This window comes from Macrotis lagotis, chromosome 1, assembly GCF_037893015.1.
Source record: "Macrotis lagotis isolate mMagLag1 chromosome 1, bilby.v1.9.chrom.fasta, whole genome shotgun sequence".
Taxonomy (NCBI): Eukaryota; Metazoa; Chordata; class Mammalia; order Peramelemorphia; family Peramelidae; genus Macrotis; species Macrotis lagotis.
This window is the reverse complement of record NC_133658.1, coordinates 401,948,197-401,973,665: the sequence shown is the minus strand read 5'-3', so window position 1 is coordinate 401,973,665 and position 25,469 is coordinate 401,948,197. Positions and strand designations below refer to the sequence as shown.

The 25,469-nt window shown below is 36.6% G+C and overlaps 1 protein-coding gene across 2 annotated transcripts in view; it reads left to right on the top strand.

Moving 5' to 3' along the window:
• Positions 1-25,469, top strand: part of ARHGEF37 (Rho guanine nucleotide exchange factor 37) — an 81,957-nt gene that overhangs the window by 35,819 nt on the left and 20,669 nt on the right. For both annotated transcript variants that reach the window (XM_074212663.1, XM_074212662.1), the window contains exons 3-6: positions 3,303-3,423; positions 15,757-15,904; positions 22,581-22,780; positions 23,436-23,566. In XM_074212663.1, the coding sequence (XP_074068764.1) occupies positions 3,303-3,423; positions 15,757-15,904; positions 22,581-22,780; positions 23,436-23,566 (600 nt within the window). The remainder of the gene's footprint in view (positions 1-3,302; positions 3,424-15,756; positions 15,905-22,580; positions 22,781-23,435; positions 23,567-25,469) is intronic.

The window sequence follows — 25,469 nt, the reverse complement described above, 5'->3', positions numbered from 1 at the left end:
TTCTAATAGAACAATAGTGTTCTATCACATGCACATACCACAGTTAACAAACAATTTAAGCCATTCCCCAATTGAAGGACATTCATTCACTTAATTTCCAATTCTTTGCCATCACAAACAGGACTGCTATGAATATTTTTTGTACAAGTGATGTTTTTACCCTTTTTCATAATCTCTTCAGGGTATAGACCCAGTAGTGGTATTGCTGGATCAAAGGGTATGCATATTTTTGTTGCCCTTTGGGTGTAATTCCAAATTGTTCTCCAGAAAGGTTGGATGAGTTCATAGCTCCACCAACAATGTATTAGTGTCCCAGATTTCCCACATCCCTTCCAACATTTATCATTGTCCTTTCTGGTCATATTGGCCAGTCTGAGAGATGTGAGGTGGTACCTCAGGGAAGCTTTAGTTTGCATTTCTCTAATAAGTAATGATTTAGAGCAATTTTTCATATGACTATGGATTGCTTTGATCTCCTCATCTGTAAATTGCATTTGCATATCCTTTGACCATTTGTCAACTGGGGAATGGCTTGGTTTTTTTTGAAAATTTGACTCAGTTCTCTCTATATTTTAGAAATGAGTCCTTTGTCAGAAACATTAGTTGTAAAAATTGTTTCCCAATTCACTACATTTCTTTTGATCTTGGTTACAGTGGTTTTGTCTGTGCAAAAGCTTTTTTAATTTAATGCAATCAAAATTATCTAGTTTGTTTTTAATGATGTTCTCCATTCTTCCTGGGTCATAAATTGCTTCCCTTTCCATAGATCTGACAGGTATGCTGCTCCTTGATCTTCTAGTTTGCTTATAATATTGTTTATTTATGTCTAAAACCTGTATCCATTTTGATCTTATCTTGGTATAGGGTGTGAGGTGTTGGTCTAATCCAATTTTCTTCCATACTAACTTCCAATTTTCCCAGCAGTTTTTATGGAAGAGGGAGTTTTTATCTCAATAGCTGGACTCTTTGGGTTTATCAAACAGCAGATTACTATAATCATTTCCTGCTATTGCACCTAGTCTATTCCACTGATCCACCACTCTATTTCTTAGCCAATACCAGATAGTTTTGATGACTGATGCTTTATAATATAATTTTAGATCTGGTAAGGCTAAACCAACTTCTTTTGTACTTTTTTCCCCTGAATCCTTGGAAATTTTTGACTTTTTATTTCTCTATATGAATTTACTTACAACTTTTTCTAACTCATTAAAAGTAATTTTTTGGAATTTCGATTGGTAGGGCACTAAACAAGCAGTTTAGTGTTGGTAGAACTGTCATTTTTATTATATTAACTCTATCTACCCATGAGCAGCTGATGCTTGCCCAGTTATTTAAATCTGATTTTATTTGTGTGAGAAGTGTTTTGTAATTGTTTCCTTTTTTTTATGTGTTTTTTTTTTTGGCAAGGCAAATGGGGTTAAGTGGCTTGCCCAAGGCCACACAGCTAGGTAATTATTAAGTGTCTGAGATCAGATTTGAACTCAGGTACTCCTGACTCCAGGGCTGGTGCTTTATCCACTGCGCCACCTAGCCACCCTTGTAATTGTTTTCAAAAAATTTTTGAGTCTGCCTTGGAAGGTAGACTCCTAAGTATTTTATATTGTCTGAGGTTACTTTGAATGAGATTCCTCTTTCTAGCTCTTCCTGCTGTATCTTGCTAGACATATATAGAAATGTTGAGGATTTATGAGGGTTTGTTTTATATCCTGTGACTTTGCTAAAGTTGCTAATTATTTCTAGTAGCTTTTTAGATGATTTTTTGGGATTCTCTAGGTATACCATCATGTCATCTGCAAGGAGTGAGAGTTTTGTGTCTTCCTTCTCAATTCTAATTCTTCTTTTGAAAACTGCCTGTTCATATCCTTTAATTAGTGGGGAACCAACTTCATTCTCCAAAAAGAATGTTTAAGTGGCGGCTAGGTGGCACAGTGAATAGAGCACCAGCCTTGTTGTCAGGAGGAGCTGAGTTCAAATTTTGCCTCAAACACTTATTACCCAGCGATGTGGCCTTGGACAAGTCACTTAACCCATTGCCTTGCAAAAAAACCCCAAAACAAACAAAAAAAAGTTTATCTTTGCTGAGAAATTGATTTTTTACATGAAGTCTAAATATTAATTATTAGGTAATTAGATTTCTGTTTCTGTCATTTTTTAATTGTAGAGAAATCTTATACAATTAGAGATGAAGTTTTTTTATCTAATGTATTTCTTGATTGCTTATGAAAACTTTTCCTTGTTTCATGAGAATTGAAGTTCAACAATAATATATATAGATGAACTAAATTTGATGCTTGCCCTCTCACATCATGTGACTTTTGTCTTTGTGATATCACAGCATCATAGATTTAGAAATGGAAAGAATCTTCCAGTTTTATATTTCAACTCATTCATTTTACAATTGAGGGAACAAAGGAAGGCCAAGAAAATTTAACTGATTTGCCTGAGATCATGAATAATTAATGGTAGATCCATAATTCAAACTTGTTATCCGATTCTCAATCCACTGCATCATGCTTCTACCCAATCTATCCCTTGTTTTCAATTTTTATGGAAAATTTTCTTGTACAGTGTAATTTGATATAGTCTTATCTTCTTTTACATAGTCTTTAGAAATATTCACTCTTAAGTTTTCACACTTTATTCTGTCCCTCACAGTTATGATTATTGCCTACATTGATTTAAAAACAATTTTTAAAACAATTTTTTAAAAAACAATTTTCTAAAAAATTTATTTTTCATTTTCCTGTTTCTTCTGCTATTATTTTAATGTTTAGTAAAATATTTCCCTCTGATATCAAATCTATAGTTTTTATCATATTATCAATGGATTTTGTCATACTGCTGAGTTTCACCATTATCTTTTTTTTAGGTTTTTTTTTTTTTTTTTGCAAGGCAATGGGGTTAAGTGGCTTCCCCAAGGCCACACAGCTAGGTAATTATTAAGTGTCTGAGGCCGGATTTGAACTCAGGTACTTCTGACTTCAGGGCTGGTGCTCTATCTACTGCCCCACCTAGCTGCCCCTCACCATTATCTTTTACAGAATTTCTTTAGTTCCATCTTTCTTTAAAATCTAATTTTTCTAATTATATTTAATAACATTCACCTATTTATTATTCATTTTATTGTGTCTTGAGAAATTTTTTACTTTGTTGATGGTATTCTTGTTGGTGATGTTTTGTTATCTTCTGAGGGTTTCTGATAGTTTTGCAGGAGTCTTGGATCTATAGCTCAATAAAATGACCTTGACTTATTTCATATCTGTCTTTTGACCTCCTGCTGTGATCTCTATACTTTCTAGCTGCCAGAGGGAGACTTGGACGTGATATTCTCAAACATTAATGATATTATCAAGGTCAATAGCCATTTCCTCAAAGAACTAGAAGAGGCAAAGTCTGGAGAAGAACAGCTATGCTTACTAGGTAAGTACACAATCGTTCAGTCCCTAATAAATTGACCAATTCAAGACTTGTTTTCAAATACTTCTAGCATGACTTAGTGACACTCCATCCCCTCAGCACAACTAGGACTAGTTAAGTGGATGTTACAAGAGAGCAGGTCATCTTAAAGAATAACTTCCTAACAACATGGAAAGGGGACTCCTCAAATTCCTGTTGCTAGAAGTGTTGTCAAGTGAATTCCTCCATAAGTTTATCTGAACTTCTGAAATAACTCCAACTGTGAGATTTTATAATTTTTTAATTTAAATCTGATTCTTCATTCCTTTTTTCCTCTTTCTATTCTGCCTCCTGCCCCCCCCCCTTTTTTTTGCAAGGCAAATGGGGTTAAGTGGCTTGCCCAAAGCCACACAGCTAGGTAATTATTAAGTGTCTGAGACTAGATTTGAACTCAGGTACTCCTGAGTCCAGGGCCAGTGCTCTGTCCACTGTGCCACCTAGCCACCCCCAAAGTATACTATATTCATTATCACTTTTGATCTTAACATTATGAAGCAGATAGTATAAAGAATTTTTTTCAGAAGAAGAAAAGACTTAGAAAAATTTGTCTAGGCCATGGTTTCTAACTAGCCAACACTCTGACTCCCAAGTCAATATTCTTTCTATTGCCAAGTTGTTAAGAGTATAGTTTATTTTATATTAATTTTATTTGTCTAAACAATATTTGAGAGATAATCTGATCTCATTCACAATATCATATTGGTGTAGAGTTACTTCTGTAGCTGTATCACCTAATCCATTTTACCATTTTATTCCATATTGGATGATTCCATATATATGTGCTTATCCCTAAAATATAGTCAATACTACATTTTTTGCTAATAAAATATATCTTTATTAAAGTAATGGAATGAATTAGATAACTAGTCATTATTATATATAGTTTAATATAAAATTACAATAAAAAGCATGATTGAAAGGAAATATGAATATTATGGAAAAAGTTAATATGATTAATAATTCAGTGTATCTCTGATTTCATTGGTGTGAATATTATGTCAAACCAGGCAGATTATAATTCATCTTTGCCTTCTCATTCTATAAGATTCTTTCTGACATCCTTCCCATAATACTCCATTATCATCTGCACCAAAAGTCCTTCTCTGATTCTTAATATGTCAGAAGTCCCAGCTTAGTGCTTGAACTAAATCATGTCTTATCTCATCTCTTTCTCAGTCTGTCTCTCTTTTTAGCCATACATTTCTAAGATGATGTGATGCCACTGCATCTACAGATATTATTCAGCAAATACCTATTAAATGCCCACTATGTGTAAGTCAATGTGGAATTGAAGATATTTGTCCTTCATTCTTGAAGACCATGACATCAGGAGGGGTGATGCCATGATAAGCACTTGAATTGAATTTGAGTGAGGAGGTGCTGTGCTAAGTTACTAATCTCACTTTCTCCTCCAGATGAATCCAGTGCCTAGATATGAATCAGGATAACTGGAGATGGCTCTGGATGTGAGGCAATTAGGGTTAGGTGACTTGTCCAAGGTCACACAGCTAGTAAGTTTCAAGTGTCTGAGCTAGATTCAAACACCCATCCTTCTGACTCCAAGACCAGTACTTTGTCTTGTGCCATCCAGCTGATCATCATCATCATCACTTGTTCAAAAAATGTGGCACTAGCAGAGAGCTAAAGACCTTGGTTCAAAGTCTTGCCTCTGACTTATGACATATATTGGCTGTGTGATGCTGGACAAGTCACTTTTCAGTGTTCTAGGCAACTTGAAAGTATAAATTACTGTGAAAGAATAGATATGCATTATAGAGGGAGTTTCCTCAGTCTAGGAGTTGGTTTTATTTTATTTTATTTTTTAAGGTTTTTGCAAGGCAATGGGGTTAAGTGGCTTGCCCAAGGCCACACGGCTAGGTAATTATTAAGTGTCTGAGACCAGATTTGAACTCAGGTACTCCTGACTCCAGGGCCGGTGCGTTATCCACTGCGCCACCTAGCCGCCCATAGGAGTTGCCTTTATTGATGAAATCACTAGTCCAATTCAAATTCCCTTCCTATAGGCAAGATACTTACTAGTTTAAAAGGATACAAAGACCACAAAATTTCCTTGCTTTCAGGGAATCACATAACAGGTTCATATGTAAATTAATAAACTTTGTATCTAATAGAAAATTATTTCAGAATGGAATGAGTACTAATAACTGGGAAGAAGAGAAGAGTACCTCATGTAAGTATATGGTATCTGAACTGTACTTTAGAGGAAGCCAGGAATTCCTTCTGGTAGAGATGAGGAGGGAGTACTTAAGGAACATAAGGGACCATTTTATGCATAGGCATGAAGGCAGAAGATGAATATTGTATACAGGGAAGAGCTAACAAGCCCATTTGACTGAAGTGGAGATTATAGGCTAGAGAATGCTGTGAAATAAGACTAGAAAGTTATGTGAGAACCAGATAGTGAGAAATTTTAAATGCCAGAGTGAGGACTTATATTTTATTCTAGAGGCAGTAGGGAGCCACTGGAGATTTTTGAATAGGAAATAACAAGGTCAGATATGTGTCTTAGTGCTATGAATTTAATAGTAATCTGGGAGAAGGAATGGTGAGAGGGAAGATTAAAGGCACAGAGACCAATTGCCAATAATATAGTCAAGAGGTAATGAGGGCTACATGAATTAGGAAAATGAGATGGATGTGAGAGTTATCATAGGAGTGTGACCAACAGATATTGGCCAAACAAAGAATAATAGAAGTGGAGAATTTCAAGTAAGGATGAATTTTTAGAGGCAATATAATTAGTTCAATTTTAGATGACATCATTTATTATATGCTATAGGTTGCTTTTGTTCATCATGTATCTCTCCATTGCCTTTAGGTCACCTACTTTTTAAAATTTTCTCTACATGGTTATATAGCATTACCAGGATAATAGTTGTATTAAAAATGATAAATCTTTTTTCACTTTGTTTTATTGTTTGTCAGGGAGAATACTGTGTCATTGAAAATACCGTGCAGTTTCCCAAATATGTTGCAGTTCACTTACTTCTATTCAGTTCTGGGTCCAGTATGCCTATTCAAGATACTAATGATCAGTTAAAGCCTGCCTGTCCCACTGTATGTTTGGACACTAGACATGCTATACAGTTTATTTTTTCCTTTGTAGACTGTTAACCTCTTCAGATCATCATGAATCTTATTGAAGAAACCCTCTAACTCTGAGGGTTTTTTTTTTATTTGCAAGGCAAACAGGGTTAAGTGGCTTGCCCAAGGCCACACAGCTAGGTAATTACTAAGTGTCTGAGACCGGATTTGAGCCCAGATACTCCTGACTCCAGGGCCGGTGCTTTATCCACTATGCCACTTAGCCGCCCCTTACTCTGAGGTTTGATATAGCTAACAAAATACAAATGGTAAACAAGAGTATTTGGAAATTTCATCATCTATATGTATTCCAATTTCATTTGGATTCTGAGCAAAGCATCTTCCATGATGTAGGTGAACACTTATATTGGATATACAATTTCCATCCCCCAAAAACTTTGTGTGAAAAGTGTTTTGTAATTGTGTTCATATAGTTCCTTCATTTGTCTCGACAGGTAGACTCTCAAATATTTTATATTGTTTACATTTATTTTAAATTGAATTTTCTCTTTCTATTTCTTCTAGCTAGATTTTTTGATAGATATGTTGGATTGTTTGATAGATATGCTGATGATTTATGTGAGTTTATTTTATATCCTGCAACTTTGATGAAATTATTTCCAATTTTTTTGTTGATTTTTTTAGAATTCTCTTAAATACACCATTTATTAACCTTCTGAAGTGTTATAAAATTTTCTCTTTTTTTATTGGTCAGGAGGGCTTAGGTTATTGATTTTTGTCAAGTCAAGTAGCATTTATTATTCACTGAATTTTGTGCCAGGAGCTGTATTAAGCTCTGGGGAACAAAGAAAGGAAAAAAATAGTACCTGCTCTCCAGGAGCAACATGCAAACAATTATTTCCTCTATATAATATACCTTCTTAATATTTGATGTTGCAATTTATCTTCATACCTCAACTCAGTATGTATTTTTTTGTAGGCATTTCTTTTTGAGCAGTGACATTTTTTTCTCTAAAAATGAGCATTTTTTTCCTCTCCCTTCTTCCTCCCCACTCCATCACAATGGAAAATAAAAGAAAAACAGTAATAATGAATTTTATTGTCAAGCAAACAAATTCCTAAAACAATTTGACCATGATAAAAAATATGATTCATTCTGCATCTTGAGTCCATCTCTCTCTCAGTAGGTAGTATCATTGATTCCAGAATTGTGGTTGGTTAGATCAGAGTTCTTTTGAGTCTTTCAAAGTTATTTGTCTTTACATTCATGCAGTTATATAAATTGTTATTGTGCTTATTTGTTCACCTCATTCTACATCAGTTCTATTCCCCAGTTGATAAGTTGATGAAGAATATGAATAACTAGTTTTCTAAGGAAGAGAGTCAAGCTACCATAGCTACATGGGGGGGAAAATGTTCCAAGTCATTTAATAGTTAGAAAAGCCAAGTTAAAAAAATTCTGAGACTCTATCTCACATTCATCAGATTGGAAGAGATAACATTAATGGAAAATGACAAATAGAAGGAGGGGCTTTGGGAAAACAAGCATATTAATGATCTAATGGAAGAGCTAAGAATTGCTCCAGTCATTCTCAAGAGCAATTTGGAGCTATGACAAGGAAAAAGACTAATTTGAGTCGACTCTTTGACCCATTGAAACTACTACTAGGGGCAGCTAGGTGGCGCAGTGGATAAAGCACCGGCCCTGGAGTCAGGAGTACCTGGGTTCAAATCCGGTCTCATATACTTAATAATTACCTAGCTGTGTGACCTTGGGCAAGCCACTTAACCTCATTTGCCTTGCAAAAAAAAAAACCTAAAAAAAAAAGAAAATACTAGGCTTATACTCCAGAGAAAGAGAAAATAAGTAAAGGACCCATGTGCACAAGAAATATTTAGAACAATTTTTTGTAGTGGTAAAGTCCTAGAAACTAAGACAGTGACATCTGATAAAATTCAAATTCTTTGAGGGCAAAGAGTTTTATTCTTGTTCTGTCTCTTTAGCACCTAGCACTCATATAGTGCTTTGTATTCTAAATATAGTCAAATGTGATGTTTCCACAGTCATTGATGATGAGAATGGATCCTTTCCAAATGCCTGTGAAACTCATTTGCCCTTCCTTTGTTGTTTTCTTTCCTGTTGGATCATTTTAGGATGAACTGAGTTATTTGACTTAATTGAGCCTTTTACCAAGCTTTTTTCCAAGTCTCATTTTCCTCTCTGTTGCATTTATGTTTTATGAGTTAATAATGCTCATATCTTTCATCATTCTCTACCATAATGAGTTTATGCTCTGAACCAGTGCTTAGAAGCTGTCGTGTTTCCCTACTTTCACATGGAGTTCCAGTTGCTTCTAAATGAGGTGGTTTCTGTACTCTCTTATGGCCTCTTTGTTATGGCAACTCCTACATTGTGATGAAACATTTGGAAGAATTGGGGAAGATCACAGTCAAAGTTGCTATCCTCTTTCCTTTTTTTAATATCAAGAACTTGTTTGAACAGGCAAATTGCAAACACTGCTATCTTTACATACTACATTAAGTTATATGTAACAGCTTATATTTTGTCACCTATTATCTACTGAAAACAAAAACAGACAGTCCTAGATTCACCATTTCCATTGCTGTCCAAATAGCTAGATAATGGTTTGCTTGAACAAGTTTTCATCCTCCCTGTTGGCTATAGACTACAATTTGTTAAGTAGTATCATTGACAAAGAAAAGTTTCCTCATCTGTAAAATGAACTGGAGAAAAAAAAATGGCAAACTGTTCTAATATCTTTGCCAAAAAAACCCCAAAACCCAAATGGGGTCATAGAGTTGGACACAACTGAAAAATGATTGAACAACACCAAGAACAAAGTGACAACAAAGAATCAGTTCCACTGAATGAATTCTTAGATCTTTTCTTAGTATGAGAAATTTTTTTGTGTGCCTTTTAAGATATAAACTTTTGCAGCCTAAGCTATGATAGGATTGAGTGGGCAGAAAGTCATGGTGTAAATTTACAGTCCTGATTAGAAGACAAGGCTGAAGGCTATTGGATTATGTCCAGGGAAAACTAGCTAGACCAAATTGATGTCTAAGCTTGTGAGCATGCTAATAATCTTTGAACCATTGAGTTTGGAGTTCTCTTACCTATGAATATATATTCTTTCTCCTGAAAATACTACATAATTTATTTATGTCTTTAAGCTCCTTTAGGCAGAAGTTATTTCTTATCTAAATTTGTATTTTCTCCAGCACTAAGCATGGTGCTCTGTGCATAGTAGGTACTTTAGAAATATTTGACATATTGTTACTTGTTCATTTCAATTCACTGACTCTTCATGACCCCACTAGGGGTTTTCTTGGCAAAGATACTGGATTGGTTTGCCATTTCCTTCACTAGGACTTTTTTATGGATGATTTTTTATAGGGCTAAGTGACTTGCCTAGGTTCATACAGCCACTAAGTATCTGAGACCAACTTTGAACTTGGGTCTTCCTGATTCCAGGTTCAATTCTCTATCCATTGAGCCACCTAACTGTCCCCCCAAATTTGACATATATACACATACATATATTTGTTTGTATAAGTATATACATGTGCATACATTTTGATATAAATGGAATCTATATAAATGCATATGTACATTTGTATACATGCATACATATGCATATGTACACATAGTTGCATGTGTATATATTTCTATATGCATGTCATATCCTCCATCTAGACATAGAATATGAATGTACCATCTAGCTGCCCAGAAGTAGAAGGTAGATGCTGTTAACATCCCCATTTTACAGTTGAGGAAATTGAAGCAAATAGGGGTTAAGTGACTTGCCCAGGATCACACAGTAAGAGTATGAGGTTGGTTTTGAATTCAGGATTTCCTGACTCTAAGCCCAGTATGATCTAAATATCAAACCCTATGCCTTATCCAAGTATGAGTCCCTTACACATCCCTAGGTCCTGAGGCTTCTCTTTTTTCTCTACACTGTATCTCTTGGTGATATCATCAGTTTGATAAAAGTTAAAAAGGGATTTCAAAGTTGTAAACACTGAATTGTGTCTACAGAGGTGTTGTAATAAACAAATTAGTTTAGAGATCTAGAATGAAAACATCTCAGAGCAGAAGGGAACCTCACAGGGCATAATCCAAACTCTTCTTCATCAAGAATCTCTATTATGTTTCTCCTAAATGAAAAGAGATCTTTATTTCCCAGTGCAGTCCATGCCAACTTTAATTATCAGGAGTGAATGAGCAAGCATATTGTTTTCTGATTTTCATTTTAGTTTTTTTTTTATTGGTTCTTATACAAAAATGAGAACACCAATGTTTTCAAAGGAACTTAGATGCTATTGTGAGCAACATGATCACAGAACAACTGTTAGCCATGAATAAATATAGGAGATGTACAAAATAAATAAATGCAAGGTTACTGGAAGGGGTTGCACTAATAATTGAAAGAACAAAAAAAAGACCTTTTAAAGGAGGTGGCAGTGAAGCTTGAAATGAAACTAGAGTTAGAGGTAAGGAGGGAGAACATTCCAGGTGTGGGGGAACAATCTGTACAAAGGCATGGAGACAGAATGTAGTGTGGCTTTTACATGGCATATTAAATAATGAGGACAAGTCATGTATAAACAGCCTCAAAAAAAGTTGATAGGACTATAGATAGCTTTAGACACTAAATAGAGAAACTTGTATATTATCTTAGAAAAAAATGGAACCATTGACGTTTTTTGAGCAAATAGTAGTCTAAGAATGATGAAATAAGGGTAATTTTGGTATGAGTAGAGAGAAGGAGATGGATATAATTAATACTGTGGAGATAAAATTGTCAGGATTTGGCAACTTATTGGATATGGGGATGAAGAGGGTATAAAGTTGGATAACTAGAAAGAGGTATCCTAGTTGGAAACAGGAATATGAGGGGAAGTAGGTTTAGCAGGGAAAGATAATTTATTATATTTTGAATGTTTTCAGTTTGAGATATCTATGGTACATTTGGTAGACGTCCAGAAAGCAATTGAAAATTTTGGACTGGATCCAGGAAAGAGAGGATGACTAGATATGTGGTTTTGAGAATCATATATATGCAAATAAGGACTGAATCCATGGAATCTGATGATATCACCAAGAAATAGAGGGTAGAGAAAAAAGAGAAACCTCAGGACCTAGGGATGTATATGGGACCCATAGTTGGATGAGGCATATGGGCTGATACTTGGATCATACAATACTGGGCTTAGAGTCAGGAAGACCGGAATTTAAATCCAACCTCATACACTTGCTATGTGATCCTGGACAAATCACTTAACTGATGTTTTGCTTCTGTTTACTCAACTGTAAAATGAACAGCATCTACCTTCTATTTCTGGGCAGCTGGGTGGTACATTTGATGGAGTGTTGGCCTGGAGTCAGGAAGACTGAGTTCAAATGTGACTTCATTACAGCTGAGTGAGTGACCTTGAACAAGTCACTTAATTCTGCTTGCCTCAGTTTCTCATTTGTAAAATGAGCTGGAGAGGAAAATGGCAAACCGTCTCAATATCTTTGCTAAAGAAAACTCCCAACAAGAGTCAGATACAACAACAGAAAACAGCTGAACAACAACCTTCCACTTTAGCTCAGTGCTTGCTACAATAATAGGCATTTATAAATCTTTATTCCCTTTCCTTCCCTCTGCTCATATAAAGGAAACGAAGAAGAATTGGGTAGAAATGGGTAGAAAGAGAAGCCTAACCAAGTTGTGCCACAAATACTCAGGGCAGAGAGTCTGAAGGTTGATGTTGTTCAACAGTATCAAATGACGAGGCTTTTCAAGCTCCCTAGTTCAACTTTCTCCCAAAACAGTAATGAAAGGCTGTGGTTTTACAGTGTGATCACTGAATCATTTTGGTTAGAATTCCTCTGTGTTTTTCTATAGAGAATTGCCCACGTAAGTGTGAGTGCCTAATAACTATGCTGTTTGATAGTGACAGTACTTCATTGTACTGGAAAGCATGCTTTATTGTCCTGAAGAAATCTAGTTCAGTTAACCTTTCATCAATTTACTTTTAAATATATCTTTTATCACTTTGGAGTCTCTCCAAATCTTATTTGTGATTTTTCAAATGTCATAACAAAACTAAATATACCTCTTTTGCTCCAAATTGCTTCCTGAAAAAGAAATAAGCTATTACTCTTATTTTTTCTGGATTCCCTAATTGTTATTAACTATTTAATCATTCCTTTCTTTTTAATGGAATTGTGCATTTAAGACAAAGTCACCTTGCAAACTAGGTCAGGCCTAACAGTATAACATATTAGCCAAAAAGAGTAAAACTATGTGTAGCCCAAGTTTACTGATCATGAAATTCACCACTGAATACTTTTGCAACTATATTCGTTTGCTTTATGAAGCTTAGGTTTCTTTAAGAAACCATAATGGGGAAGCTAAGTAGCACAGTAGATAGAGCATTGGGCATGGAATCAGGGAGATCCTTTTTGTGCATTCAAATCTGGTTGCAGACACTTATAGCTGTGTGATCCTGTGAGACCCTATTATTCTTTATCTATAAAATGAGCTGGAGAAGGAAATGGCAAACCACTTCAGTATCTCTAGCAAGAAAACCCCAAATGGTATCACAGAGATTCAGATATGACTGTAATGGTGGTAGTAATGATATCATGATGATGATGATGATGATGATGGTCATGGTCATGGTCATACAACTAAAGTGTCTGAGATCATATTTGAACTCAGATCTTTCTAATTCCAGGTCCAATATTCTATCCTTTATTCTAACTAGCTGCTAGTGGGAGTAACAATTTAGATAATAAAAGCTGAGAAATTTGGGTGAATGGGAAAACAAGGGTATCTGCGGGGACATTTGGCATCTAATAGGTCAAAGATGATTTAGAAGTTTTTCCTTTAACTTGAAATCTGCATCTCTGCAACTTTAGCCCTATGGTTCCAGTTCTTTCAGGAGTTATAGACAACAGCCTTCAGTTGTTTAAAGGGCTCTCAACTTTAAAGTTTTCTCAGCTCCAGGTTAAATGGGCCCAGTTACTTGACTAGGTCCCTATATGACATGGTTTCACCGTCACCACTGAAAAATATCAGTAAATGCAACAAAAACTCTTTTTTGGAGATGTTATAATTGAACTTAGATTAAAAAAATTCACATTCATGCTTCAGGTATGAGATAGACCACTCATCTCTCTAAGAACTCTTACCATTTGATTCTATGGTTTTGTGATTTAATAACCACTCATATTTATGTAATGCTTTCTTATGTATCAGGTTTGTTATCTCATTTGATCCTCACAACAGTCCTGGGAGATAACTGTTATTACCCCATTTTACAGATAAGGGAACTGTGGCAAACAGAAGTTAAGTGACTTGCCCAGTTTCACACAACTATAAGGGCCTAGGATTGGACTTGAACTCAGGCCTTTCTAACTCCAGATTTAGCACTCTGTCCACTGTACTATATAGTTGTCTCTTGTGTCCAAGATCATACAAGCTAGCAAATATTAGCCTAGAATAGAACTTGGGCTCCTAGTTCCCAGTCTTTCATATCAACCAATCAACATGCATTAAACAAAAACCAACAAGCATTTTAACACCTATTGTTTGCCGAACATTATGCTAGACATTTGGGATGATACAAAGGCAAAAACTAAATAGTTCCTGTCTTCAAGGAATTTATATTCCGTGGTGGAGACGACATGCATGCATAAAAATATATAAAGAAATAAAGGTAATTTTGAGGACAGGAGATAGGCACTTGTAGCTGATGATATTAGGGAAGATCTCATGTCAGAAATGGTGCCTTGAACTGAGATTTGTAGGAAATTAGGTATTCTGAGAGGCAGAAATGATAAGGGAAGGAATTCTAGACATGATAGGTGTGAGGAAGTCCTCTATAATGAGATTAGAAAAGTAGATTGTTCACAGGTTGTGAAGAACTTTAGATGACAGAGGAGATCTGTATTTGATCCTGTAGACAACAGGGAGTCATTAGAGTGTGGTCAGTTCTGTGGTTTATAAAGATCACTTTGACTTGGAGGATGAGTTGGAGAGGAAAGATACTTGAGATAGCATGATTAATTAGGAAGCTCTTGTAATAATTTGAGACTGCTGGGTGGTACAGTGGTTAGAGTGCTGGGCCTGAAATCAGGAAGACTCATTTTCCTGAGTTCAAATCTGACTTCAGATACTTATTAGCTGTGTGACCTTATGGATATCACTTAACTTTGCCTTAATTTCCTCATGTATAAATGAGCTTGAGAAGAAAATGGGAAATCACTCCAGTATCTTTGCCAAGAAAAGGCCATCTAGGGTCACAGAGAGTCCAACAAGATTGAAAAAGCACTAAATAACAATCTGTGATAGTCCAGGCAAAAGGTGATGAGTGCCTGAACTAGGTATTTATATTTATATATAGTTTCTTGGTTTTCAAAATGCTTTCAGTTCATTAAAGTACTCAATTATCACAATAATCCTGTGAGGAACTTAGCATAAGTACTATTATCTCCATTTACAAGCAATAAAACTGATGCCCAGAGACGTATTTATTTAAGATAATTTAAAATACTTAGCATGTGACTCAACCAGGATTAAATCCAGGTCTCTTAACTCCAACTCTCTTTCCACCAGGCTATACTGACTTGGCAGAAATCAGCTATCTTTCCTAATTTCCTTTTGGTAGTTTGGAACTACAACTTCAATTGGGTCTATTGACTTCTTCTTCAATGTCTTTTCTACTATATCAGGTTGTTTGTTGGACTGGAACCGTGAAGAAGATAAATTATAAGCCTTGGGATCAACTTGCTCAGGATCTGTGAATCAGGAATAACCAGGGATGGAATGAATGTCATGTTCTAGAGTATGGATGAACCCTGGGGGAAACCTATATAGTTTAGGAAGGACTCGCTAGCAATCCACAGTAACAGATGCCTTGTGCTTATATAATGGATTCTGTTGGAACAGAGGCTGGTTGTTATTACTTATAATAATAAGTAATAAGGCTGACACTTAAGATTAGATGACTGAAAGTCTTGAATTTGGTTTGTAAAGTAGATCCTTAGAAGTCTCCATGGGAAGAAATAAGGTCCTTTATCCATAATCCTTGACAGTATTCTAGAATGGTTTTTTTGTTGTGACAAAAGGGATTAAGTTTATTTGTATGTAATGAGTGATACAAAGAAATCTGCCTTGTGGAAAATTATTGTTCATATTTTTGGACCTCTAGGTAATCTGTTCCTTGAATTCCAAGAGGAGATGGAGAGCATCTATAAGGTCTACTGTGCCAGCTATGATCAGGCTTTGGCCCTGGTGGAATCATATAAGAAGGTACCAAAGCTACAGAAGGCAGTTCAAGATGTCATCAGTGCATTGGTGTGAGTTGAAATACCATGGAGGGTTGGGTAAGACATAGGAAGAATTAGAAACAGGTTTTTAAACTTTGTGCCATCTATTAAGACATAGGAAGAATTAGAAGCAGATTTTTAAATGGTGTGTCATCTATTAAGATCCTTATCAAGAGAACAGGTTGTCTAAATGTCTTCCACTCAAGTCATATTGCACTCAAACAGAGGTTGGTTATCTTTCTATTGTAGTGAAAGAGATTTTGGCATTGGTGGGGAGGGAAGGGAGGAGATGAACTCTAAACACCTTTTTAACTCTAAGATCCTATTGTTAATCGAAGTTATGGTCTTACATGGACAGAAAAATACGTGGGTAATGTGAAAAATTTATAATCACAGTCAGATTTGCCATAGTGCAACATAAGAATTATCTATGCAAAATCTCAATAAAAACTAGAGGGCCAATGGATAAAATGAAGTTGAAGGCATAACTTTCAAAAAATTCTTCATTGATGCATTTAAAAAAAAGATAGGAATCTCATTTTATTCATGTTAAGTGGTTTAAAATGCATAAAAGCTACAATAAATGGTGGCATCTATGGCCTGAGGTTGTGTTGTTCAACCCGTGCCCCACTTGTACTGGAAAAGTCTTTTGAAAGTTGGGTGGCCTCAACTCTGAGCCTGAGGGACCTGAGGCCTCACTGGAAAGTGAGGAAGTGGTTTGGGTCAGCCTTCCATTGTCCACAACACTTATAGCACTAGAATATGTATAATAAATTTGGCAATGTACTTTGTGGAAATGGGCCTTGGAAGATTTACAGCTTGTGAGTTATTGTGAAGTAGTTCTGTGTTCTTTTGACATGTCTTGAGAATGAAATCAGAAGATTTGTGTTATACTCAAATCCTTCATCAATATATGAATTGTTTTGGAATAAATTCATGTTTTTGAAACAAGTGTTATAACAGAGCTATTATATTTATATTGTATGTATATTTATATTTACCATAATATTTGAATTACATATAAGTGTATTATATATATATACATATACATATACATATATATATATATATATATATATATATATATAGCATTATGTTGTATATATGTGTATGATTTATTTGAACCTGTGATATCACTAGTTTGGGAAACTACCTTCACAAAAATTTTCTCTTCCAATAGAGATTGACAGTTTATACTTAACTTATGGTCTTAGTGTTGGGTAGAACACTGAGATGTTAAATGACATGTCTATAGTCATACATTTAATATGCTATCAGAGACAAAATTCAAGCCCAAGTCTTCCTGTCCCTGAGTTGGTCTTCTATCCACTTTATTATGTTTCTTCTCAAGACATAGTTATACCTTGAAAGTCTATATTCATTTAGATGACAATTGAGAAGAAAAGGGAATGGAATATTATTCCTTAGTTAACTATTGTCCATAAGTTGTAACGAAGACAATGATCTCCATAAGGTAATTTGAACCCATCTTCCTAACATACCAAGAAAGTTTCCAGGTTGTTGGCTGATACTATCTTCCTTTTTCACAGGTAGCCAAAGCACATCTGATTTTTTGCTATTAATTGAAGATCAGCTTCTGTTCAACAGCTTTCTACCTTTCAAGAATATAAACAGTAGTTTTATACTATATACTTTTGTTACTATATACTTTTATAACTACTATGTTCTTTTATAACAGTAACATATATGCAATGCTTAAGGGTAGAAATCACCTTTCCCTCAACAGTCCAGGGAAGTAGTTTACAATGGTGTGAAAGTCCTAAACCACTAGTCCTGCTAATTCTTATTCTCTAGGCCAATTCTTCTCCCTGTCCCTCTCCTTTTCCCTTCTTCTCCCCTCTTCTTTTTGCTCTTCTCCTTTTCCTCCACTCTCTCCCCCCCTTCCCCTCTCCCCCCTTCTCTTTCTCTCTCCTCCCCCTCTTCTAAGCTTTCTGTCTTTCTTTCTCCTGCCCTCTTCTCACTTCCCTCCCTCCTCTCTGTCCTCTCTTCTCCCCCTTTCTCCTCATTTACCATCTCTCCCCCCTCCTCCCCACTTCCCTCCCACTCTGTCTCTCTCCTCTCTTTGCTTTTCTTCTCTCTTGTGCCTTCCCTCTCTTTTCTCTCCCACCTCTTTCCCATTTCTTTTGCTTCTCTATTTCTATCCAGAAAATAAAAGGTTTTTTCCTTTAAGAAGACATGGCAATGGGAAGCATTCCATCAGGCTACGGGAGGTTCTGTCTCAGTTATCTAATAGACAGTCATTTGTGCTTTTTTTTTAAAAGCCTGCCTCACCCTTGTGTAATATTGGAGGATTGTTTACTGAAAAGGCTGGGCGCTGTTTTTCCATGCTGAAAAGCAAACCTGTAGTCAGCATTTCTTAGCCAATTTTGTTTTCTGTTCTTATATGGAAAGTCATGCAATAGCCTTTGTTAGTAGAATTGGAAGTCTCCTAATCGATTCCCTTGGGCATCTGGTCTTCCTCACAAAGGACCTGACTAATGAATTTTAAGCTTTAATACCACCAAATGCCCAGATTCATCTTGGGCAGAGGTGAAGGTACTTGAAAGTCAGCATTCACATTTCAATTTAAGCTGATCTTAGATTGGTAGAATTTCTAGGCTTAGATAGAGACTTAAAGAGTATCTCATATAGATGCAAAAATGTAGGACTAAGAAAGGGAGGTGACTTGGCTAGTGTTACACAATAAATTAGTAGCAGAATAGAACTCAAACCTAAAATTCCCAAGTCTCTCATTCTTATGAATCCCACTTCTTCCTGGTAATATCCTGAACTGTTCCAGGGATTCCTCCATTGTAGAGGATTTGAATTTCCTCCTTTTGGGAAATAAGTTGTTTATGTCATAGGGGTTCTTCTGGGCTACCTATTTTCTAGCAGTTTGGCCTTAGTTCACCAAACATGTAGTTTCTAGTATTTTCAGGGTACTATGAACATTGGGAAAAAGAAAATGGAAAGAGAAGGAAAAAGAATAAAGAGCCCACCATATACCAGGTGCTATTGAAGCAGAGAACCATGGGCATAGGAACTGTTACTTCCTATGGAGACAAATTTTGTAAATCTTTTGTTTGCATTGTTAAGGGAACCTTCCTTCTTTCTTTATTGCCTAATTTAGGCCACAGCCTGAGGGCCTGACCTTCATCTGATCTGGAGTGCTTTCTCTTTTTTGTGGGGGCAGCAAGCATTGGAAGCACCACCCATTAGAGACCCCTTCCCAAAAGGCAAAATCTCCAGTTTGGGACTTGGGTCACTCCCAGGTCACCACCCCTCTCTTGGACCCTGAGAGAGAATTTAAGGAGATCTGAGGAAAGGACTCTCTATCTCTTGATCTCTCCCCCCACTCCTGTTGAACCTTGGCAGCAGGTCTGCCAAATTCAATTAACAATCCATGTGGCCTTTTCTTTAATCTCTACTTAACTTTCCTATCACTTTCTTTTGTGTTGTAACTTCTTTTAATAAATCTCTATTTTCTTTCCACACCTGCATTCTTCACAGGCGATAATCACACAAGCAGCAACATGGTCACAAGCACTTTACAAATATCTCATTTGAACCTTACAACTCTGGGAGATGTGTTATGTTATCCCTATTTTCCTATTGAGGAAACTAATGCAGACATAGATCTAGGCTAAAGACATAGATCTAGAGTCATACAAACAGTAAGTCACTGAGGTCAGATATGAACTCAAGTTTTCTTGATTCTAGGGCCAGTGCTCTATCCACTGGGCCACCTAGCTGCTTTTGAGCTTTCTGTTAAAGGGGCCCAAAGAGTAATCAAATCTTCAATTTAAGCCATTCCTTGTATGAGGTGATCTCTACATATCTAAACATTTTATCTATTGAGCCATATGCTTCAATATTGCATGAGTCCTCCCCATATATATATGTATGTGTATATATATATATAAACTATCAGCTTTATTGGTGGTTCTCTTGATTAGGAAGAGTTACATATAGCCAAGTTCATTATTCATACTTGGCAGTTAAATAGGTAGATTTGGTAGTTATTTTCATTGAGTTGGTAATTAAAAACCAAAGAAAAAATAGAGACTCTGGAAAGAGTCTTGTAGGACACTGAGAATGATTCTTTCCCTCTTCTATTTAATGGCTAATTATTGAAGGTGTTTCCCTTTTTCTACTTCTTCATCCAAAAATCAGTGTGGGAAATCTTGGGCAAAGACTTAACCAGGCTAAGTTCTATTGAAAGGTAATAAGAGAAATTCTTCCTGTTCCTTGTATTTCCTCAGATAGGTCTGGGAAAATGTGGATTCTTTCTTTCTTTTGTTAGACATATGGTATATGGAAATTGATAAATCTTTTTAACCAAGACCCTCACTATAATGAGCCCACATCTCACTACAATATTTATTTTCTCATTGTTAACCAATCAGAGTTGATTGCCATCTTTGGGAACACTCACCCTTCTAAGGCATTGAGTGGGTTCCATGAGAGGTTTTTGAGTGTCTCTAACCTCTTTAATTAATAAAGTGCTAGCATTATTAATAAAATGACTAATTATCTGGAAACTATGTCTCTCAAACTTTTTAAAAGTCACAGCACCCATAGTTGGGAATGAAATGTGGATATTAATCTGGCAAAGGAAATTTTGAAGGAATGGTAAGATAGTAGATGAAGATAGAAGTGTCATGAAAATTGATGAAGAGAGATTTCAGGAGGAAGTGGTCAAGAAGAACATAGAATGAGAAATCAATGGAGCAATTAACAGATGATTGTTGAGAACCTGGAAGAGAATAGTTTTGTTCCTCCTGATTGTTTCTTGAGTGTGATAATTGCCTGGCAATGAATTTCGACTAAGACTTGGGAATGTAGGTTTTGGAAAGAAGATAGAGATTTATTAAAAGAATTTACAACAAGGGGTGGCTAGGTGGCATAGTGGATAAAGCACCGGCCCTGGAGTCAGGAGTACCTGGGTTCAAATCCGGTCTCAGAAACTTAATAATTACCTAGCTGTGTGGCATCCGGTCTCAGAAACTTAATAATTACCTAGCTGTGTGGCCTTGGGCAAGCCACTTAACCCCATTTGCCTTGCAAAAACCTTAAAAAAAAAGAATTTACAACACATAAGAAAGGTGATAGAAAAGTTAAGAAGAGTTTAAAGAGTCGTGGGTTGTGATTGAATTGGTCAGGTCAGTTGACCAAGATTTTCAGCAAGAGTCTGGAAGATCAAAGAGAAGGAGCCCCTTCCTCGATCTCTTTAAATTCTCCCTCAGATTACAGTGAGAGGCAATATATTAAAATGAAAGGACTTCCTCAGAGTCCTTGGGAGGAGTGGTGACCTGGGAGATTTTGCCTTTGGGGAAGGTGTCTCTCTTGGGTGATCTTTCCAGTGCTTGTGCTCCCTGGCTGTCTCATGAGAAGACAATGCAATCCAAATCAGATTGAAGGTCAGGCCTTCAGGTGTAGCCTAAATTAGATGAAAATTGAAGAAGGAAGATTCCCTTAACAATGCAAATAAAAAGATTTACAAAGTTTGTCTCCAGCTGATCTCATCACCCCCTATGCCCACCTTTCTCTGCATCAGTTTTGATAAAAAAGATAAGAGTTATTAAGTGGAAAGCTAGATTGCCAAGTAGTAGGAGGAGAGGAAATAGAAGAAATGACATTTTCCCCCTAGGAATGTGGCTATGAATGGGAGAACACAGGAAGAGGGACTGGTCTTGGCAAAGAAAATGAACACCTGTTTATCAGTGACTAAATCAAAGGAGAGAATGAGGGTGATTCAGTGAGATTTTTAAGGTTCAGGATAAGGAAGGAGAAAGGAAGTATACAACAGATGGCCCCTATTTTCTCAGTGAAGTGGGAGGTAAAAATCATCTGCTAACAGAGTTAAGGGCGGGTGTTAGGAAACTTGAGGAAAAGGAAAATTTTTAGAACAGTCAGTGTGGAAAATACAATGAAGAATAAAATAGAGAAGAATAAAAGTATTGCTGTATAGCATTGACAGCCTAATCATTTTGATTGTATGACTTTTTCCAGAAGGCAGATGGTAGTGAGGTGACCAGGGGTAAACTAAAGCCAGATTGAACCTGCCCCCAAGAACTGATTTTTAAAATGAGAACGGTAGCACCTTGGAAATAGGTAAACACTACAAAGTCAGGCTGGATTTATTGTTTTGTTAATGGTTAACTAAAGAGAGTGATGGAGAAGTAGACTTGAAAGTGTGTTGTGTTTACGTTTTTTTGAAGATCCTGTTGTTTAATTTTTATCAGCCCATCTCCCCAAGGGGAAGAGACAAAAATCCAAGTTTGGGGTTTGTCAAGTACAGTTTTCTTTTACCACATCCTCACTGAATATCAGGATTGAAAGGGCCCTTAGTAATTATCTAGTTCAGGGGTTCTTAACCTAGGGTCTGTGAACTTGCTCTTTGAATATTTTGATAACTGCATTTCAAAATAGGGTTGTAATCCTATGTATTTTATCTTATGCATTTAAAAACATTCTTAGGCTTTAACAATCTGCCAAAGAAGTCCATGATCTAAAAAAGTTCAATTTTCTCATTTTACAAGTAGAAAAAAAAAAGACCCAGAAAGGATAAATGCCTTTCCTACGATTACTTGGTGAGTTAATGGAAGACTTGATTTAAAACATAGGTCTTTGTGATTGTTAGACTCAAATCTCTTTCCAGTCCACAGGTCTGTCTGACAAGTTTGTCCCCCTCTTTTCCCCTTAGGCCACAGGCTGGAGCCTCAGGCCTCTCTTTCTTATTGGTGATGCCTGTGCAGAGGGTTACCAAATACCCACTCCTGCTGCAGAAAATTCTGGAGAATACATCACCTGATGACCATGCCTATGATGCCTTGTGCAAGGCCACCAGAGCTATGCAAGAGGTCAATTCCAACATCAATGAGTACAAGAGGCGTAAGGAAATTGGTAAGGGTATTGGCCAGTTGGGAAAGACCCCACCCCCCACCCCCGTAAGACTTCTAGGTTATCTGCATCCTGACATTTGAAAAATACAAGATGATACTACTCCAGGGGTCCAAAGAACCTGAATTTTAAGGAGATAATGTGATCCATCAAAGAGAACATTTTCCAAGTACAGAGAAACCCAGTAATAACAATAGCAACAATAATAATAATAACAACAACAACAGAGCTTTAGGGTTTGCAAAGCACTTTCTTTATGATAACTTTCTGAAGTTGGAAGTGAGAGTATTATCCTTATTTTATGGATGAAGAGGCAAAGACTCAGAGTGGTTGATTGACTTGCCAAAGGCCATATGACCAATAGGAGTAGAGACTCAAACCCCCAGTTTTTATGACTCCAAGACTGTTCAGGAAGAGTGTCTGTGACAACATATAGCTTCTTGGCTCTAGAGGCCCCATCACCCTTCTATGGGTTAGGGACCTCTGCTTTTCCTGTCTTTATGGTTCTCAAGCCTCTCCTTACTCATTTCCCTTGTCATTGTGTTCTGTTATATGGCAGTGACCCAGAACTGGCCCTGGAGCAAGCTTCTCAAGAAAAGTCTCCAGGAAAGTTCTCTAATGTGTCTTTCCCTCCTGTTTTGTACTTTCTCCCCCAAAGCCACTAAATACAACAAGTTGGAGCATCTGACAGTCATGGAGAGGTTGGCTCGGATTAATACACACTCAATCTCCAAGAAGACTTTGCGACTAAGTCAGTTGTTCAAACAAGAAGCTGGCATTGTGACCAGGGTATGAGTTCTTTTTTTGTTTATATCTCCTGCTATCTCACTGTCCATTCCATCCAAGTTGTAGTGGGAAGTTTTGATGGAAGAATCTGAAAGTGTTACTAAGAATTCTTTTTATCTGGAGCACAAGCAGTTGGGTAAGTACACAGGGCGTAGCTGGGATGGAAATGATAGGTAGAGAGCATAGTTTAGTCCATGATGAAATGGCAGCATGTCCCTTCCCCTACTTTTCACTCCCTAATCCTCTACCCTATGACCCTTTCTCTTTTCTTTACATGGGGGCCTTCCTTCCCCCATATACCTCTAAGAAGCATTCTTTGCTGAGAAGTATTACTTCTTTGTTATTGGCCAGACTATATCCTTGTTATGGTCTTTGCAAGGAGGAGATTCAGAGGTTGTGAGTGTCCTGTGAATGTTACTTTCCTACATGTAATTATAATGTACTTTCTATAGCATGTTCATTTTTATACATATTTTGATCTTAGAAATCCTGTGAATTAGGTAGTATAGGTTTTTATTCTCTCTATTTTATAGGTGAGGAACCTAAGGCTTAGCAAAATAATGTGAGCCCAAGATCAAATACTCATGAAAGTTAGGCACTGAACTCAGGTCTCCTGCTTCCAACACAGCATTCCTTTCATTTTATCACATTGCCTCTCACTGTAAGATGCTCAGCCATGCCTTACAGACTAAAGAATTAAGATTTCAGTTGTTCTGATTTTCTTTGTCACCCTATAAGTATGGGAAAATGTTAACTATACCAGTTTAGACACTGTAACTAGCAAAATCAATTCAGTGAGCTTTTGCTAATTGGCTACTATGTGTAAGACATAGTACCAAATAATGGGGATACAAAATCAAAAATTAAATTATCACTGTCCAGGAGTTTGTATTTTACTGGGAAGAAGGAAAAGGATAGTATGATGAAGAACTTGAGAGTTACTTTGAATATTGGTACATTTAGTGCAATTAGAGATTAGACTGAAGAAAGTGTGGAGAGGTCTTAGTTCCACATAAATTCATATATGACTCTGAAGTTAAAGAGCAATCTAGTCATAATTTAATGGATATTAATCCTAATAAAGACTTTTACATTTAAATTTTTCCATCAAAGCCTCATGAGACAGTTACTGTCAGGATATGGTCTAGTGGAAACCTTTTAGAGGCCCAAAGGGATGTTCTCAGCAAAAGGTCCAGAGCCATCAAAAAATCTGACATAGACCCTTTCACTGCCAATATCCACTCATGTTGCCATCAAGGACCTTTGCTTTAGTTACCCGCTCTGATGTATTGCCCCTGACTTTAATCTGTAGACTTTAGATGTTTCCTGACTTTGATGTCTTGAACCCTTTCTCCTTTCTAAGGGTTTGATCTTTGAGTTTACTCTTAGTCCATACTGTCTTCTCACATTAGCACCTGAGGATCTGTTTCCCAAAAGACTTGAGACATGAAGATCCTACTAGGTCTCAGCTGCTCTAGCTTCTCACATTGAGGCCTCCTGTCCCCAAGAGCTCTCAAATTCTTAGCTCCCCTAGGGTAAGACAGGCATGTTGCAGTACCATTTCATGTCTGTGGAAACTCCCAGGGCCCTTCTGTCCCCACAGACATTAAGTGATCCCATAGGAATACTTGCTATATAGTCATGGAGTTTGTATCAGATATTAAATGGTCCCAGAGGAACACTTGCTACATAGTCATTGGGTTTGGGTCAGAAAACACTTCTCATTCTACAACATTTTGTGCTGATTCCAGCTGATTCATGGCAGTGGCAGGGATATTTGAGAAGGTGTGCTATTTTGAAGGCAGATAGGTGATTCTGTAACTGCATCCCCAGTGGGAATGAAGATTGTTGATTCATTGTGCATTTTTTTGGAGTCTTATGTTTCTATGTGGACATTTCTGAGCAA